Source organism: Anomalospiza imberbis, chromosome 6, assembly GCF_031753505.1.
Source record: "Anomalospiza imberbis isolate Cuckoo-Finch-1a 21T00152 chromosome 6, ASM3175350v1, whole genome shotgun sequence".
Classification (NCBI taxonomy): Eukaryota; Metazoa; Chordata; class Aves; order Passeriformes; family Viduidae; genus Anomalospiza; species Anomalospiza imberbis.
Window position 1 is genome coordinate 48,928,893 of NC_089686.1, and position 19,068 is coordinate 48,947,960.

Here is a 19,068-nt window from a genome sequence, read left to right on the forward strand (position 1 = left end):
TTATGATTAATCCCAAACTTGACAGTAGCACTTCTGTCCTCCTAGTCTCATATAAAATAAGAATATTATAACTGGATTTTATTCTGGTTTATGTTTGACATCTTTAAATCCTTTAACATCTGGTTTATATTTTATATCTTTAAGGAAGGCTTAATATGAGGGTGGATGTGTGAGTCCCCAAGTTGTCTAGCTTTTTTGTGATACAACTTGTCATTTTAAGTGGACTTATTAATTAATTTTACTAAGTTTTACACGTTAAAAAGAACTAAACCAGCTTTAATAATGCTGAGCAACCTCTGTAGGAAGTACAGAGTTAGTAGGTTATCCAAACAGTTCACAATCTGTTTGGAAAAGGATTATGGTATAGCTGCAGGAGCTGCAGATGGTGTTACCAAAATTTTTTTAAATGCATTAAAAGCCATTCCCCTTGGAAATACATTTTTTTTCCTGAACTGATTCTAATAACTGGTGAGAAACTTTTATGATCATCTACGCTGAGCTGGTGTTGACCAAAATCTGGCATAAATGAGGAAAATAAGCTGTAGAATTTAGGAAGGTCTCTGTGAAGGTCTCCCTTGTGGCACACCTACAGTCAGGAGAGTATACGTGCACTTTGAGCAGTCCTGTTGGTCTATCTACAATTTTAACTGTTCTTCTAACTCAGAACTTTTAGTGGTAATAGTGGAAGAATAGCTTTTAGCCATAGATACATTTTAGTTTTGAAACTGCTGTGTAGCTGAGTATGAGAGTGAGTCCGTTTACTAATTTTGTCACTGGTGTTAGGTCACCTCACTGTTATGATACAGGAAGAGCAAGTCCTTCTTTCCCCTCTGTATCTGGCGTACTGGGATCACCTTTGTTGCCCTATACTTCAGCATCCTCAGGTCAATCATATACAAAAAAAGGTAGGTTTTCTTTCAGACAGAAGTCTAAATTCTGTCCACAAACTAAAAAAAACCCAAAGTAGTGGGTTCACATGCTATTCTTTTGTTAATCCCTCTGCTCTACTTTAGCTGAGAACTGCAGTGATTTCTGTCTGACTCCAAAGGAGCTTTCTTCTCAATGTGGGAGATGACTGAGCATATATTCCCTAACTCTCCTAAACTTAGTAACTCATTAATTTGAAGTGAAAGTTTAACCTTTTTCTAAAATTTTATTTAATTATATTCATTGTTGTATGAAGATATTTTGCCTCTTATGGAAGACGCTGGATTGACAGATCCGAATCCCAGGGGTGTATAGGCACAGAAATGCACATCAGGAGGCTTTGCTGTATGCTTTGGTGCTCTACCAGTGTATCAAGAGTACTTGATTCTGCACTCCTCTGTAGCCTCTTCCTTCACTGGGGTTTCTAGTGAGGACACCAACAATGGTGACTGCTGAAGAAGCTCCCGCTCCTGAAATGTAAGCCTAGCTCTGACTTCATCACTCAGTTTCTCTTCAAAGAAAAAGAATGACCCATTGTAACAATATGAAGGAAGAAAGGGAGATGTTGAGAGAACCTGTGACTTTGTGCACAATTATGAATAAAACTGGAGAGTACTTTCAAAATGTTTTAAAGCTGGAGGCGGCTGAGAGAATTATTTATAAGAGTTATAACCTCAAAAGAAAAGGCAGCCAGGGTTGGAAGACCAGTTTTTCAATGCTTGAATGCTATAATTCAGCCTGTGCTCTCTTGTATTAAATTCATGACAACTCAACAGTATTTCAGTGCAGTTCCTTATCAGTTTTAGATTACATCATGCTGTGAATTGCTCTATCTGTTAGCACTGACCCTTGTAAATCATTTGGTTTGAGGTCTTCAGATGGAAAGCTGTGATGGACTTCAGCATGCAATGTACTCATTTTGTCCTTGAAAATAATTTAAAAATAAAGCAGCTGCAATAGCATAGATGTTGTTACTTTTCTGAAAGGCTAGATTTACCCCTCTGAATTGTCATTAATTGGATGAAAGCCTTTCATAGAAAGAATGAGAATGGAGAAAAATATTGTGGGTTCGTGTTTGCTGTTGACTGAGGGAGACATAGAGATGCTGCATGTCTGAAGATATGTGTAGCCCAAAGCCTGATACAAAGAAGTCATGATGCTTTTAATGAGAATAACCAGAGCAGCAGAAGTTATGGCTAAATGCTTGTTCTTGCACTTTTATAGCTGAACTTTTTTATTCTTAATTACTTCAGTTTTGCTTGAATATGTACTTCATTCCCATCCATGTTTTCCAACCATTGCATGGCTTTGTTTGACCTGAGAAGAATTTGCTGTACTCTGCCTGATGAGTTGCACTTGTTCATCCATTTCTACTGGGCTGACATTTCTGAGTGAAGGCTCTTTTTATTTTGCAAATTCTTTTGGGATCCTTCAGAAAATGTGCATCAAACTGTGAGATAAATGGAACCTTCTCTGGAAACATATGGAAGTAATATTGTGACATGTTAGACATCATCTTTGGTCTTTACCCACTCTGTTAGCTAAGAGAAACTCCCACCTGAATCCATTTGGTTTTGCTGAAAATTGATGGGAGATGGAACCAAGCAGATACAATTATGGAGATGGTGCCCACAAGTAAGGTGAGGTGGTGGAAGTGGTGTTCTGCTGCTTGCTGAAGGACTAGGGAGATTTCCAAACTGCTTTACCTGTAGGGGAAGAGAAGACTGCACCTTCCTGGGAAAAAGGGCAATAAGCACTGCAAAAAACTGCTGAGTTGTCTGTCTCACCCCCAGCTCCTTAAATCTGGCATGCAGCTGGCCTGGGTGAGGCACTGAGCTTCTTTTGGAGCACATCCTCGAGTCAAGGCTGTAGTAAAAGTGTCGGGATTTGTCTTTGATGAGACATTCCCCAAAACAGAAATAGTTGCTCCTCAAGAAATCATGGAGCTACTTTAAGTATCCAAAATTAGGGATACAGCTAATGCTCTACTTTGTTACAATGCTGTGTTATGGAAGGATCTAGATTTGTCCCTTGTGTTCTTCATTCTGATCTAGGTGTGATCCAGCAAAAATCCAGCTGGTGATGAGGAAAATTGAGCTTACAATTGGAAGTTTCCTGTCAGCACATAACAAAAAAACCCTTATCTAAACTCATTACTGCAAGCTGAGCTCAGTCATCCTGAGGGCTCTGAATCTGCATTGCCAAAAGAGGGCACATAGGTTGGACCCATTTAATTTATACCATGTACTACAGCTAGAGTTTCAGAAAGGGCCAGGGACTTGGCTTTATTTTACTAGCTGATTTTTTTGGGGGGTCCTAGGAGGTCCTTGACTTTCTCAGACTGGCCTAGTCAGCCTTTTCTGAAAACAAAACTCTACTAATGCTGTCATGTTTTTAAGATCTCAGCCAATTTGCAGGTGCATGAACATAGCAACAGACACAAACACATAGATACAGACATATGTATTTCACAGCTACTATATACAGAATACAGAGCAGGAGGTGCTAGTCTTTTCTTGAAAAAGGCATGCAGCTCTCAGTGCTGCAAGTGTATCTTTTTAATTTAACCACCAAAAAACCAGAAAAAAATAGGATCTGTTTCTGACCAAGGAGTATGAAATATGTTCCATTTTATAAAATGTATATGCTTGTCCATCGGTTGACTATTTCTCTAATACAACAAAATAATTAGAACATTTCTTACCTTTTTATTTTTACTGAAATGAGAACTTTATTTTTGTTGAATGATTCACTTTTCACAGCTGTTATTACTTCTTCAGCCTACTCTGAGTTCACAATAGTAACTGAAATGTCCTCAGACAAACAGATGGGAAAATGGCCTGTAAGTCTTTATTGTTATAAACGATTTGTAAAACTTTAGATGTTGAAAGGTAAGAGTAGTTTAAATAAACCTCAACAATGCTGACTCAAAGGTTTAAAGCATTGCTTAAATCCCTTGATTAACCCAGCTTCTCAATATTTGACATGAATCAATAACTTTGATATGTCTTTTCTGTTCTCTAGCTTTGTAAATATTTACACAGCCAGTCCCATGAAATATGACATTTAATCCTGCTGAAGTAATTATTTGAATGCTGCATATGAAGAGATATAAAGTATAATAGTTCCAGTGATGCTAGTTAAATAATAGGCAATAAGGATGAAATCTGCTGCATTTCTTTTGTCAAGAGCCAGGATTTATACAATATAAATGTGAGTAAATGGAAAGTAAAATCCACTTTCTGTCCCAAATCTTGGACCAGCTGCTGGGAATGCGGGTTTCTTTATCCTGTCTCATGCCTAGGCCTATGCCTTAGCATTAAGAGCAGCCTTTTGTTCCAGTTAAATGAAGTGTTGAGAGCTAGAAGAAAGGCAATAGTGAAGGGATGGCAGCTCTATTAGCTTGTCCTCTGCTTTCCCTTCTGGGACACGCTGTAATGAATGGTCTCTGCACTCCAGGAAGCAGGAACATACTCTACCCAGAGTTTCCAGGACCTGGGGAAAACTTCTGTAGGAATCCCAGTGCAATAGGATTATACCAGCCCTCCAGACTGTGGCTAGAATTCCTGTTAAGATTTGCAGCAGGTTTGTATTTAAATGATTTAACTTTAGGCACAGTGATATGCTTGTTCCTATGACGCTGCACTTTTAGTCATTGTTTACTGATTCAGTCTGATTCATCTGTGGGTTCTGCCAGGTTTTGCAGTTGTAATCTTTGCCTCTAGGTAGCCCAGCAGTAGAAGGAATTGGGAAATAATGAAGAAGCAGAGAAGGATCACAGTGGGACAAGATATTCAGATTTGGCCTGCAAGAAATGAGAGTTGGGTCTTCCTTAAGAAATGCTCCATTCTCATGGAAAGTTGGACCTTTCTGCTCTTCTAGGATGGATTCTCATCCTAAGAGGGCCTACAATAGCATGTTTATTTGCTTTCCCATGGAGTAATGACAAAACAGGAGGGTCCAGTTCTCAGATTGATAATAAAGACATTTTTTAATTTGAAAATTTTCCAACAGTAATAAAAAATACAATAGATTTCTACAGGTTCTTCTGAAATTGTTCTCCAACTTATCCCGCCTGTTAAAAAATGGAAAAATGGTTGATTGTGTGGTAGTCATTCAGGTTGTGGGCAAAGATGTTTCTTAATTGCTTTATCATGCCAAGCATCTTCAGAAGCCTTCATTGTGTAGAAAGGTCTCCATGCAGAAGTGCTGAAGTGCTGAAGTGCTGCTGTGCTTGTGTGGCCCTGTTTGACCACGGCATAATCCAAGCAGACAGATGCATGCTGCAAAGGACAGTGCACCACAGAAAAGGGATGGGGCAAGTCAGTGAAATTCCTCTCAGTTTTCCTGAGTTTATGCTTGTAAAGCCTTTAGGAGGTATTTTAACCAATACATCCACAAATCTGTATGATTCTGGCCAGGGCAAAATCCGTATTGTTTGCATTTGTGTTGCTAATGGAATCTTCTTCAGCTAGGTTTGCATATTCTGTTGTATTGCTTCTTTTTGATTACTTCTCCTCTCTGAACCCTAGGCTGAATAGGATCTGCAGAATGCTGCTTATATTTAGGGATGTACTTTCAGATATTTTGGGATTGAAAAAACAAAAAAAAAAAAAAGATGTTTCTGAACAAAAGTTTGCATTTTCAGGTACACATGGAAGTTTGAATGCCCAAGAGATTTGAGGGGATTTGGTCCAGTTGGAAATCAGACTAGAGATAATATATCAAAGTATAAATTAAAACTTTCAAAGATGAAAATATAAAACTAATTATCTTGGTTAAGAAAAAATAAAATCTTTTTCTTAGTCTGGCCAATTAATGTTAATGTGTAGATATCAAGTTAACAAGTACATTAAATAGCAATGGGACAAATTAAGAGAGGAGCCTTAATGTGCCTAGACATTTGCTCAGTCAACCAAAGTTCCTAAAGGCTGAACTGCAAGTCTGGAAGCATAAACACTGATGTCTAAAATAGAAAATGTTATTTTTGATTTTTTTTCCTCTTTCTCCATTTTGTGTTTTACCACAGAACCAAACAAAAAAAAGGCTGCAGGTAATGGTCATGGAGTGCTTGAAGGGCATCTACCTTCCCTCATCACAAAGTGAAGGTATGTCAGATACTTTTAGCTGCAAAACATACATGCAAGAATCACTGTGTGATTCATCTGTGAGGACTAAGTGATCTGATCAATATTTTCTGTATCTCTTGCTCATAATAATTATTTGTACTTAAAAGAAGGGATAATGCTTTGGCACCCACATTTGAAGAATAGTTGGTTTGGGGTTTCTTTTCCCCCTTAGGTGCAGAGCAGAACTCAGAATTCTTATGGCAAAAAAAGGCCAGAGAGCAGATGAGGTGAGATGACAGATTGGGGTAAAACATGAGCAGCCAGCTCACAACAAGCGAGTTCATTGCGTGACAATCTTCCTGCTCTTCCCTGGGGAGTGAGCAGAATGGTTCAAGAAGGAGCAGATGGAAACAGCTGCCAACAGATGAGTACTGGAATGGATTCAAGCTACACTACTTGCTGGAACTTGAGAGTTTGTGATGGCCTGAGCTTTCCCAACCAAAGGTATCTAAGATTTGGAACCAGGCACCTCTATTAGCTTCAGTCAGTCAGTTTGTATTTATGAGGACCAGAAGAAAACCCCACTGTTGTCTGTGGTGTGGGGAATCTTTTAAGCTGTTATTGCAGATGCTACTAAAGATAAAAGAACCCTACTAAGATATTTTTCATGAATGTGTCTATCTCATAGTCCATTCACGCAAAATGGTTTTTCTCTTGACCTTGAGCTGAGATTTAACAGGTGGGTAAAAGATAAATTTAGGAAGGCCAGTGACGCAATGCTGACACTTTTATGTCTTCCTGCATAATTTCAAGCATACCATGAAGAATAATAAATGGCAAAAGCTAAAGTGTCCTTGGCAAACAAACAAACAGAATAGCACCCTGTGATATTTTTACCTTTGTTTCCCCTTACCACACACAGTTTTTACTCCCACAGAGCTTGAAATATTAACCCAGCATGTTAATTTATTTCTTCCAGAGTTGCCCTGACCATTGCATTTAACATCTCTCTTGGAAGTACTTCAAACCAAATGGCTGGCTCCATCTCTAGCTTTGTTAATTAGGCACATTACTTCGTTGCTTTTTTTCTTATCGCTTAATGTAATTGGCATTTGTGAAGCTTTTGAAAGGCATGTTTGGGACTACATTTTGTGCAGCTGGCTTTCAACTGCAAGCTGTTTCAAGTGTGTAGTTCTGCAGAGGACAGCCTTTGAGAGCATAGAGCATGAGTGCCTAGCACATACCACGCTTACTTTCCAAAGGGAACAAAGGGATGTAAGTGTGACCTGTCCCATACAAAGGAACACGTGTGACACATGAACCCCCTTGCATCCATTTGTATTTCTATGGCATTAGATCTGTAATGAGAGCATTACGTGCCCTGGATGAAGAATGGGTCTCCTTTGACAAGCTGTTTTATAAATGCTTTGCTCTGTGATGCTCTTCATCCCGAACTTTAGTCCACATATCAGGATGCCTTGCCATATAGACACAAAAGCCTGTCGTTTTTTTCCATAAAAATGCATCTTTAAGAATCCAAACTCAAACCATGAGCTTGTACTTGCTGTAATAATCCCAACAGCTAAGGGTACCAATATACTGTGTCAACTGCCAGCAAGACTGATGAATTTACACTGGGTAGGAATTCGGCTCATTGATTTCAGTTGTTGTGGTGTGAAATCATACTCTCTACCTGAGCTGGGAGTTAGATGTGAGAGTTTAGTGGGGGGGGGGGAAGGAATGTGTCTACATTTAAAATAAGTCGAAGTCCTTGTTTTCATGGAAATGCTGCCCTCCGGTGGCCTAGAGAAAAGCCTGCACACTGCTTGTTGGTTCAGTAACGTACTTTCCCACTGCAGCAAGCAGCAGCTCTCACATGTGGATTGTCTAGGCTCCTGCCTCAGGAAACTCACAGGTGCCATAAAAACAAGTAAAAAAAATTAGAACAAAAAGATATTGCTTTATCTGGTTTAAGATTCAGAAGTAGAGCATTGATGTGAAAGAAAGGAATGTTGTGTGGCCAAAGTATAAAAGGAATCATAGAATGGTTGTGGTTGGAAAGGACCTTAAAGATCATCTCGTTCCAACCTCTCTGCTATGGAAAGGGACACCTCTCACTAGACCAGGGTGCTCAGAGCTCCATGCAGTCTGGCCTTGAACACTGCCAGGGATGGAGCACCCACAATTTCCCTGGCCAACCTGTTCCAATGCCTCACCACCCTCACAGGAAAGAATTTGTTCCTAATATCTAATCTAAACCTACTATCTTTCAGTTTGAAGCCATTCCCCTTTGTCCTGTCACAACTTGTTCTTTTAAATAGCCTCTCTTCATCTTTCTTGTATTTTCCCTTCATGTACTGGAAGGTCACCCTGAAGCCTTCTCTTTTCCAGGCTAAGCAATCCCAACTCTCTCAGCCTTTCCTCATAGGAGAGGTACTCCATCCTTCTGATCATCTTGGTGGCCTCCTCTGGAGTCCCTCCAACAGGTTAATATCCCTTCTGTGCTGAGGAGGCCCAGCTCCAGGTGGGATCTCACTAGAGTCAAAGTAGGGAGGAAAATCACCTCCCTTGGTCCAGTGGCCAAGATTTGCACCCCACTGAGGGACTTTGTCACCAGAGAATGTCATTGTGATCCTGCTGTCATCTGCAGTTCCTCTGCATCTTCCCCACCTGCCTTCTTGGCAAGCAGCCTGTCTCCCTCAGGACCACTGCTCTCAGCAGAGGCCATACAATGCATCCAAAGACCTTCCATTTTCTCCCTCCTTTTGTCTTTATTTTTCACTTAAAACAAAGAAAAATAGAGTGGTGCCCCAAAATTTGTCTAGCAGTAAAAAAGCCAAAACCCAACCAACCATACTATTCTAACAATTTTTTGTCTCTTTTTCTGTAGAAGGTTCTTGGTAGGGAAGAAATTGTTTTTTCCAATATATTTTTCTTGATGTTCCTAGTGTATGGGCCTCCAGGTGCTGTCTGAAGACTGTGAATATTTTTGCTGTTTCTGTACCAACAAAACTTACATTATAGAAATATGATAAAACAGACCATGGAGTTCACCAAGCAACGATTTCAGGAAGAAGTGTAGTTAAAATTTTTCCCAGCAGATGTGGCTGTTGGACCAGAAAAGGCTCAAGGTCAGTTCAGGTGGGTTAGGGAGGACTGTGGAGATTGGGGGACCCCTTTTACTGCCATGGATATTCAGCACTAGGTGGTAGCTGTGCTGAGACAGACTTCTGAGTGACTCTGACTCGCAACAAAAAACCCCAACATTCCAATGAAAATTGCAACCTCCCTCAATCATGTGATTAAGTGGTTATTGTCTGTTATTGTTTTTAGTAAATTTTTAATAGTTACAGTATTTGCCTTGCTATTGATAAATGTGAGGTTATACATTGAGTATTACATAAAATAGCACACTTGTTGATGTTGCTAAGATGCCTGTAGATGATAAAAGATATTGGTATTGTAGAAAGAAAATGTGAGTTCAGTGCCATGTTGACTGCATTATTGGGAAACCCCTGAGGTTTTCCATCACCCCATGGTTACAGGATAGATCAGTTTTCACCATTAGCTTACAATGTTAAGGTCTTTATTCAGAAGCGGCTGTGTATGCAAAATATAGGTTTCTGGGTCCACATGGAAATTTCTGGATTCCTTGTACTGACCCAAGTGGTTCTGTCAGACATGTTCCTAATTCCTGCTGGGTCTTGGGAGGAAAGGACTATCTGACGGCTCTTCTGTATTATGCTAGCGATCATCCCCTCCCTTGTTAGCCCTGAAATGTCAAATATGGAAAGGTCTCCACTTAATGACATTCCCAGTTGTGCTACAAGCCTGTTGAGAATGGAGCATGCTGCATCCATCAAGGAGAGGAGGTCATGGCTGTTCAACAGTTTTACTAGAAAACCAGTGATTTGAAGGGCTGAGGGAGGATGAGCTGAGAGTAAATAGTGCTTAATGAGGTACTTGGATGTGCCTTCCAAGATGATCTCCAGGTTGTGCTGTCAGAGGTTTGCACTCTGACTCTACACAGGCCTTTTTACCTACTGCCTGTGGAGCCAAGATTGCCACATGCAAGTTATGTGAAATGACCTTCATACCATCTCCTGCTATCACAGGCTCCGTGTCAGCCACTCATTTAGGAGCTGTTGTAGGCTTTCAGCACTATTATGGGGACAGTTTCTGGATGGTGCTTTCAAGATCAGGTGAGCAATAAAGCCTGGCAGCTTGTTCAGAGGGTTGTGCTCAGGGGGATCGGCACATCTGAAAGCGTTGTGACAGAAATGGGTCAGTGACCAGAACATGAGCAAAGGGTCACAGCAGGGAGTTTGTCCTGGCTTTGCACTGCCACGTGAACACTATCCCAGACAGTATTATGTGCAGTAGTCTGAAAATATTCCTATTGAAGCTGGAAATATTCCTAATGATTTCAAGGAAAATTTTAAACAAAAATGAAATATTCATTCATTCATTCATAAAAATTAATGTGGTATGAGGTACGAAAGTTTCCTTGTCTATTTTGAATGTAGTTCTTCTGAAGATGGCAGATTTGGACCTTTGCACACTTTGAACCTTTCAAATATCTCTGCACAATATAAGATGTAAAATGAAAACTGCATTTCTGTCCACTTTCAAGGGTCTTTTTTAAGGTCTTTATCTTGAGTCGAAAATGACGTCATTTTAGAAGACCAGCATCTGGTGTGAAGCAACTGCCAATTTAATATTTCTTTAATATATTTGGATACAGATAATAAAATCTTTTTAAAGGGAAAACATATACCAGGAATAGTTAATATATAATTTTACCTAAAATTGAATGTTCAGTATGTGAAATATTTCTGTAGCAGTATTGCTATGATAATGCAGGAAATGGTGTTTAACATTGTTATTTGCAATTTTATTGCACTTTGTTGTGGAACATTGAAAGTAGGAAAAAGATCCTCTTCATTCTCATACTGGCAAATGATCTGATTAAATGTAAAATCAGAGCATTTATTGCATGTAAGTGAAGTATAAATGTATTCCTCTTCACTTTTTCCATAGCAGTGGTTTGAGTGAGTTAAACCAATAATCCCGGGTCTGTCATGCAGTGCTTTCTTAAGTTACCAAATCAAATCAAGCATTCCTAAAATGTGCCCTTATCATTGTGTTTGAAGACAGCTACTTTCCTTTATTTGTTTGTATCTGTATGACTTTGCCTTTGGAGGTAGTGTTCCTTAGGAAACATCATATTGAACTGGAACCTGTGTAATATAAACTTTCAGACTATCAGTGTGTGTTCGGAGCCCATGCTGGAGTGTTTCTGTACACCAAGATACCCTAAATACCTAAATTCATCTTCAGGAACCCAATTTAAGAACCAAAGTTTGTAAATGCTGGATCAGTCTTGCATATGCTCCTTGGCTGTGTCAGAACTAAACTAAAGCTCTGAATCCAAATATTACTAGCCTCAAAATATTTACTTATAGACTGGGATATGTTTCTATCAGTTACATGCTGTTCTCTTGATGCACAGGGCTTTGTTTTAAATATATTTATTACCTTAGAAATAAACAGGAATAAATGGCACAGGGGAACAATTTTCCTTATCTAAGTAAAAAAATAAATATATTTGTAACCTAAACATGTATTTATCAGTGCTGATGCCCTTTGGCCTTACTCCAGTGAACTTTTCTCACTGACATCAATGGGAGAAAGATGGGCTCTGCATAGGAAACCTATGAATATTTTTTCTTCATCATCCATCCATCTATTTTGGGATGTGCTAAATGCCTGTTCTCTGTTGTAACATTAACATAAGTATGTGGAAACTTGCGTGGCTAAAATAAATCAGTGAAATGCAATATACATGACTTCACATGGAACTGCGTGTACATTGTTGAGCACAAGTGCCCTGTGCCCACTCTGCCATGCCAGCCCTACAGCCAGGTACCCCCCATTGTGCCCCTCAGAAGTGGGGTGCAAGCAAGGCAGGCATGAACTGTGTGCTGCCAGCATGTCCAGAGCCTCTGTTATTCCTGAGCTGCCAAAATACTTTTTGGTTGCCATTTAATGGCAGTAAAATTGATACTTTTACCAGCCTCAAATTATGGGGATTAAAAGATCTTTAGTATTTCACAAAAGCATTTTTTTGATTCTTTTGCATTGTGGGCCTGATTGTTTGCTGAAGGCAATGAAAATGATACTGATGATGTGTGAGGTCCTGATTTGTGAGGCAACTGTCTCTACTTAGCTTTTATAGGGGATACAGGCTTCCAACTAACCCGGGACATTTTTCCAACCTTAGTAGACACCCTCCTGATTCATGATAGTATGAATTAGCACATTCTCAAATTAGTTTGATTTTTATTTTTAATGGAAAAATGAAAGGGGTAAGCTCAATCTTTATGGGCTGGAGTGTTTTCTGCCCACAGGGAATCAATGGGAGACCTTTACAAAGTTGGACTTTGATGAAGATTCTGTGTGGCCAGTCCTGCCTCAGAGTCTTCTCTGATCCATGGGAGCCTGGGCTGCTCCACAGAATGGTCCCGTGCCTTGACATTGATTTGTCATCCACCATGACCCCAAGCTCGTGGATAAGGAAGGAATACCCATGGCTGCTACCATCCCTGCCCCTCTGGCTTCAGATAAATCACCAAGCTTGGAGCATGACTGCCCCAGGAAGAAAGAGAAGCAACTGCATTGCTCTGCTCAACACATGGCAGCTTGTTCCTCTCCTCTCCACAGAACATGGACCTTCAAGGCCATACATGATTAAAGGAGTGGGAGACATTCCCTGGAATTAGCTGTTCCCTTTTTCTTTTCCCTGCTTAAGGTAAGAGCTGTACAAACTCCCTCTATAATAGTCACCTAACAGAGAATACAATGACTAGTCTGTCATCAAAGTATTTAGGGATGATGACGATACCTAGATTGGTTTTCAGTGTGTTTTTTGTTTTTATTTTACTGTGAGGCTTCTACAAAATCCATAAATCATAGGGTTGTGATAAGAAACAGGTCGTAGTTGCTGGTTATTCTTGTCCAGATGCACAGAAATGCCCTGCTTGTTTCTTTCCAATGACAACCAGCTCAGGGCTTAACATTTTTCAGTTGCACAGCCAGCTTTCAAGGTTACACATAGATACTGAATGAAACAGAGCCCACTGGTTATTTTTAGAGAGGCTCTAAACAAGAAGCAAATCCCTGGAGCAATGCTGCCAGAGATGCATAAAGTTCAAATCCAAATTAAAACTGCCTATCTTTGGCCTACATTCCAACTTGAACTTGAGGAAAACTGTGATCTGTTACTTGAACTTTGTGACAAAAACTCCTTTGCAATTAGTTTCTAATACCTGAGAATACATGAAATTGGTACAAACGCTTGATAAATAGAACTTGAATGAAAAATGTGAACACTTGCCCAAAAATGTAGTACATGTTTTTGTGAGTTTTGTATGGTTTCAGTAGCTACACTGGAATTTGGAGAGTCTAATTTTTTGTGACTCTTAGTTTCAACACATCTTTGTAAGATCAAGTCCTACAATGTAATTGTAAATTCTGGGGCCAGGAGGAGAAACATGCTTATTTATTGATCACTCTAATAATGACCTGTGATGCTTAGGTCTAGGTTTAGCAGTGATCACAACAGAATATGAAGAAAGGAGACCCTTTAACAGCAGCATATTTATGCAAAGTAGTGCAACTGAAGCATGTTCTTGATTTCTATGCTGAATCAGAGCCTGTATCTTCTTCCTGCCAAGGCAGAGATCTAATACCACTCCTAAATGCACTAGTAATTCTAGAAGCCCTAATGAAAGTCAAGATAACACCACAGATTTTATAAATAAGGGTCTTTATTTAGAATACTGTTGAAAACATTCTTGGCAACCACATCGTATAAATATATAAAGTTTGACACAACAAACCAAGCAATATTAAATATTTTTAAATTTTTCCCCTTTTTAAGTTTTTGTTTTTTTCTTTTTTAAAAATTTATTTATTTTGCTTTTTTTTCTTTTTTTTTTTTCTTTTCTTTTTTTTTTTTTTTTTTTTTTTGGAAAGCAACTCTTATTTACAATTATACAAAAGTTTTATAAAAAATGGTCCACAACCTTATTTTGGCCAGAACAGGAGTAATAGGAAGGATCTATCATGCCACTACTGCTTGTAGATTTCTATTTTCCTCCACATTCAAGAGCCAGCTTCCTATTCCCCACAGCCCAGATTAAACATTGGCCATTTCATGGTATACAATTTTATCTCTAGATGTATTAAATTACTTTAGTTTAACAACCAATAAATAACTATGTGTACTTTGAAGTGATACAGGTTTGCAAAGTTAGATAGTTGAAGGAATTTTCATTGATATTTTAGAATTGGAACAAGTCTTAAGAAGTCTTTTCAGCCTTAGAAGGCAGGTCTTGAGCAAGGCCAAACGGAGCAAATTGGTTTTGGTGCAGTCCAGCTGGAGGGGTCCTTATAGCACTTGGTAGATGGGGTTGCTACTGCTGTTATCCTGGGGGAGTGGGGTGCAGTTGGTGGGGGAAGGAATTTGGGCTCCACCATCACTCAGACTCACTCCTTCTGGAGGGGAACAGGGACTCCCTTCAGCAACAGTTTCCACGGGAGGCAGTATGGGGCATGTGGAATTATCTGTGGAAATCCTCTCTACAATGCTTGAGAGGCAATCGAGACTGGAAACAACAGAACTCTTCCCATGCTTTGGATCTAAAAAACAGACAGAAAGGTGCTCAGATTATCCAATGGGTAATTAACATCAGTGGGCACTACACATTTGTGGGCATGTGAAGACTCAGAGAAAATGAGTAGTGGTGAAGGACACCAATTACCAGAAAACAGATTGTAATTTCAAAATGGAAGAGAGGTTCAACCACAGCGTGCTTCTCTGGGGACAGGGAGGATCTAAGGCTTCACTGAGTCCATAGAGAGGGAAGAGCAGCTTTGAAATCAGTCATAAATTACTCCAATTTGGATCGATGATAGAGTAAGAAGTGTTCATGTAGAATATGGTTAAATGCTGAAATTAGTTGCAGAGAATAGCATACTTCTATCCAACTGTTAGATTTGCAAAATGGGAAATACAGCTAAAACACATCCCCATATTTCCACATACACCTAGAGGAAATGCAGTGCCTCTACCAGCAACAATGGCTTGCTGGCTGGAAAGGCAGGTTCCTCTCTCAGCCCAGCTGGACACGAGCAGGCACAGGAAAGCTGCTGCACTGCCTGCCTCTGTTGAGGTGTTTCACACCGCCCTTAGGGCACGTACTCACCATTTGGGGACTCTGTGTAGTAGCTGCTGTCATAGCTGTTCCTTCTGCGAGAGCTGCAAGGAGGCCCGCTGTACTCCATCTGGGAAGGAGAGAAATCCAAGTGAGGTCAGACTCTTACCCAAATCCCAGGAACCATCTAATTTCATATGTCAGGCTCTGGCCTGAGCCATCATTCCAGTCCTGTCTGGAATGCCATCAAGTTGTAGATTCTTTGAGTAAGGAAAAACATGGCTAGAAGGGGGTCCACCCCATAATATTTTAAGTGGCACAGCTGTTCCACAGGAAAGTTACCACCCTTGCATCGAATGCTGCAGCTTTACAGATGAGATGAGGCTTTCCAGCATTCTGATCACATACAGCCCTTCATGTATCTTTAGTTTACAACAGGGAGATCTGAGTGTCCTGAGACCTGTGTGAAAGTGGAATTATGTCTTTTTAATTTATTTTTTCAAGATTTTTCTAAACATGAATTGCTCTTTAAAAGCCTCAGTCTACCCTATTCCTTTGTATTTCCTTCAGTTTCTCTTCCCATTTCCATTTCATATAGAAAGTGCTCTACAACATTGACTAATGTATTTTTTTCCAATACTTTAATCTACTATGAAATTCCTCTATTAAAAGAGGCTGTATCTTGAAGAGGAATCATTTGTGTAAATCTCTCCAATCTGTTAAGTCTCTCATAATCGCAGATACTCAAGTCAGTAACAACTATCCCCACCAGAGCACAAAAAGCAATCTCTGGTCTGAAAGGGCAGTTCATGGCCTATCCAGAGAGCTGTCTTGGACTCTGGTCACCACATCCCACCAGCCCAGAGTCACACCAGAGGCTGAACCTACAGCCCCAGCCAAAAGATGTGGGGTTGAGACACCCTCTCTGGCACCCACCCTTCTTCTCCCACGCCCATAATGTACAAACAGGACTAAAAGTCTGGATTCTCGTTCCTATTGCTTGTAAATATCTATGGAGGGGACAAAGTGAGTGAGAAGAGAAATGGAGAATCTTTTTCTTAAGGGTCAAGAAAAACAATTCTCGTTGCTCAGACACTCCTCCTGTTGTCATGATGAATGGCAGAAAACAAAACCCAGACTCTTACCAATTCCCATGTAACTACCATGTCCTAGGGGGCCCTTGCTCTCTGCTGTCCTTAGAGGATTCAAAGGTAATGATACAGCAGAAGATGAAAACAGAGATGCCTCAGGAGCTACAGGATCACAGGCAATGCCCCCAGGTGCCCATTCCAGGCAGCTTCCCAAAGTTCTCCCCCAGCAGCTTTGCCCTGGCTACTCCAGGACATGGGGAACCTGCCTAACTTCTTATCCCAGGGAACAAAATGTGTATGAGATTCTTCTTCTTTCCCAAAGATCCTGCCATGTGGGGACCCTACCTCCCTTCACTGTGAGTGCTCAAGGCACGAGAAAGGACTTTGTCTTCTGCCTGGGGAGGTACAGAAGGCAGCTGCTATAGGAAGGGCAAGAAGAGGTGACTTGCCCTGCTCAGGTTTGGACCAAGAGCGTCCAGGGCACCTTGGTGGCAGGGAGTCCTCCCTGGGGCACTCACCATGCCATCGGAGCAGTTGGAGCGGGGGCTGGAGGCGTCCGATTCCCCGCTGTAGTGCTCCAGCACTGGGTAATAAGCGTCCTCTTGCTCCCGCAGCAGGGCCTGCAGGCTCTCGATGTAGCGGATGGCGTTGCGCAGGATCTCCACCTTGGGCAGGCGCTGGTTGGGGTTGGTGGAGGTGCAGCGCTTGAGGGTCTCGAAGGCCTCGTTGACCTTGCTGAGCCGCCGGCGCTCCCTCATGGTGGCGGCCTTACGGCGGTCGGCGTTGGTGGTCTTCCTCTTGCACGCCTTGCAGGCCCACAGCAGGCAGCGGCCAGCCTGGTGGTGCCCGCTGGGCGCCCGGACGTGCTCCTCCTCGTGCCCGTGGTGGTGCCCGTGGTGGTGCGGGTGCTCCTCGGGCTTCAGCAGACCCCCGACGTGCACCAGCCGGGGATCCAGGTCCTCGAAGAAATGCATGTCCGACGTGTTAAAGCACGGGTCATCGTAGAAGTCATCGGCGGCTGTGAAGGAGCAGAGGGAGCCCTCCGTCATCTCCATGGGGCCAAGTAAGTCCATGGGGGCGGCAGAGAGGATAGCGGCTAGGCCAGAGGGGACAGCGAGGGGGCTCAGAGCAGAGGGGCCTTCAACCGGGCTGCTCTGCGGCTCAAAGCCGGGACTCTCGCAGGCTCTCCCAGGCGAGGCCACCAGCGCTGGCCGCTGCCCCGACCCCCTCCGCAGCCGCGCCGGTCCGGGAGCGCCACTCGGGGCCGTATTTATGGCTGAGACCCCCGGCGCGGCGGGTCGGGACGGGGCGGGTCGGGGGGCGCGGCCAGGCGTGTCGGGGGCCGGGGCGGCGCGGGGGGGCGCGGTGTCCCGCTGGGGCAGGGGCAGCCCGGCCGCTCGGATGCGCGCAGGGCTACATTTCCCCCGGGTTTTTTTTCCTTTCTCAGCAGCTCGCCCTGCCGCCGCGCCAGGGAGAGCAGCCGCCCCGAAGGTGCCGGGTGCCGCCGGCCGCTCGCCCGGGGGGACGCACCGAACACACCGGTGACGGCTCCGCTGGTTCCTCACAGGGAAAAAGTCCCCGGCCCCTGGGCAGGTCTGTCTGCGGCTCCACGGCCACAAGGGTAATTACTGGAGGGGCGTTCGTGGGGGCGGGCGGCTCCAGGGGACACCGCGGACAGCAGGGACCGTGCCGGACGGCGGGGAAGCGGGGACACCGCGGGGAGGCGGGAGGTGCGGGGCAGAGGGGAAGCGGGGACACCGCGGGGAGGCGGGAGGTGCGGGGCAGAGGGGAAGCGGGGACACCGCGGGGAGGCGGGAGGTGCGGGGCAGAGGGGAAGCGGGGACACCGCGGGGAGGCGGGAGGTGCGGGGCAGAAGGGAAGCGGGGACACCGCGGAGCGGCGGAGATGGGAGCGGGAAGCGGCAAGACGGGCAGGTGGCGGCCACCCGGTGGCGCTGCGGGCCTGTCCCAGCGGGAAGCGCCGCCGTGGCCGCGGTGCGCCAGCCTTCCTTCCCTCGGGAACCCCTGCGAGCTCTGGCAATCCGGGTTCCTCTTCCAGCTCTGTTCGCCTTCACTCGGAAACTTTGGTAGAGATGGATCTCAGTCCGTGCCGTGCGTTTTGCTGCGGTTGCGCTGCAGCTGGACGGCTCGCGCGATAAGGATTCATTTCTAACAGCGGGAGAGTTTGGAGCTTGGGGAAATGGGATGGGTTTTGGTAACATCTCTCAAGGGTGCCAGAGTTTTTACTCTGTTTTTTGGAGTATCATTTGAGATGAGAAATTAGGTTCTTCTCAGAGGAATTCAATAATTCAACTATGTGATTCCACTGAGTTAATGATTAAAATAGTAGTATATATATATTTAATGTCCCAAAAGCAAAAAATAATATCTGTTCTGCAGTTATAAATGTTGGCAAAATTTCAGCTCATTCAAAATCAGCAGCAAAGCTCTGTTTTCAGTGGGACAAGGGGCTGACTGACAGAATCGCAAAAGGTAAAAAACATCCATTAATGATCAATTCCCAGTCCCTGTGCCTATGACTTCTCAGATGGGCTGTCAAGATGGTGGCTTCTTTTGTTATTACATGATTTGTTTTTTGGCAAAAATTCCTAATCTGCACTCCCCGTTTTCTACTTACCTAAATATCTTTGAGTACAGATCAAGATAAGAACTGTAAGATGCATTCTGTCAGTATCTCTAAAAGATAAAAGTTTTATTTAAAGATAAAACTATACATAGAAATTCATTCTTTCAGTGTACCCGA

General features: G+C 42.7%; 1 protein-coding gene and 1 long non-coding RNA gene across 3 annotated transcripts; one reads left to right on the plus strand and one right to left on the minus strand.

The window, feature by feature from the left end:
- Positions 1–5,572: 5,572 nt before the first annotated feature.
- Positions 5,573–16,863, plus strand: LOC137476055 (uncharacterized). Of its 2 annotated transcripts, XR_011000219.1 has the most exons (4): positions 5,573–6,039; positions 6,374–6,500; positions 12,407–12,807; positions 15,055–16,863. It is a non-coding gene; the product is annotated as an uncharacterized lncRNA (long non-coding RNA). The 2 variants fall into 2 exon arrangements; XR_011000220.1 differs by lacking the exon at positions 15,055–16,863 and having other exon boundaries at positions 5,574–6,039; positions 12,407–13,419.
- On the minus strand, positions 13,808–17,592 carry MYOD1 (myogenic differentiation 1). Its single transcript, XM_068194053.1, has 3 exons — positions 16,824–17,592; positions 15,266–15,344; positions 13,808–14,699 (listed from the first exon to the last, which is right to left on the minus strand). The coding sequence occupies exons 1-3, from the start codon at positions 17,376–17,378 to the stop codon at positions 14,449–14,451; spliced, it is 885 nt and encodes a 294-aa protein (XP_068050154.1). The 5' UTR covers positions 17,379–17,592; the 3' UTR covers positions 13,808–14,448.
- Between the last annotated feature and the right edge of the window lie 1,476 nt (positions 17,593–19,068).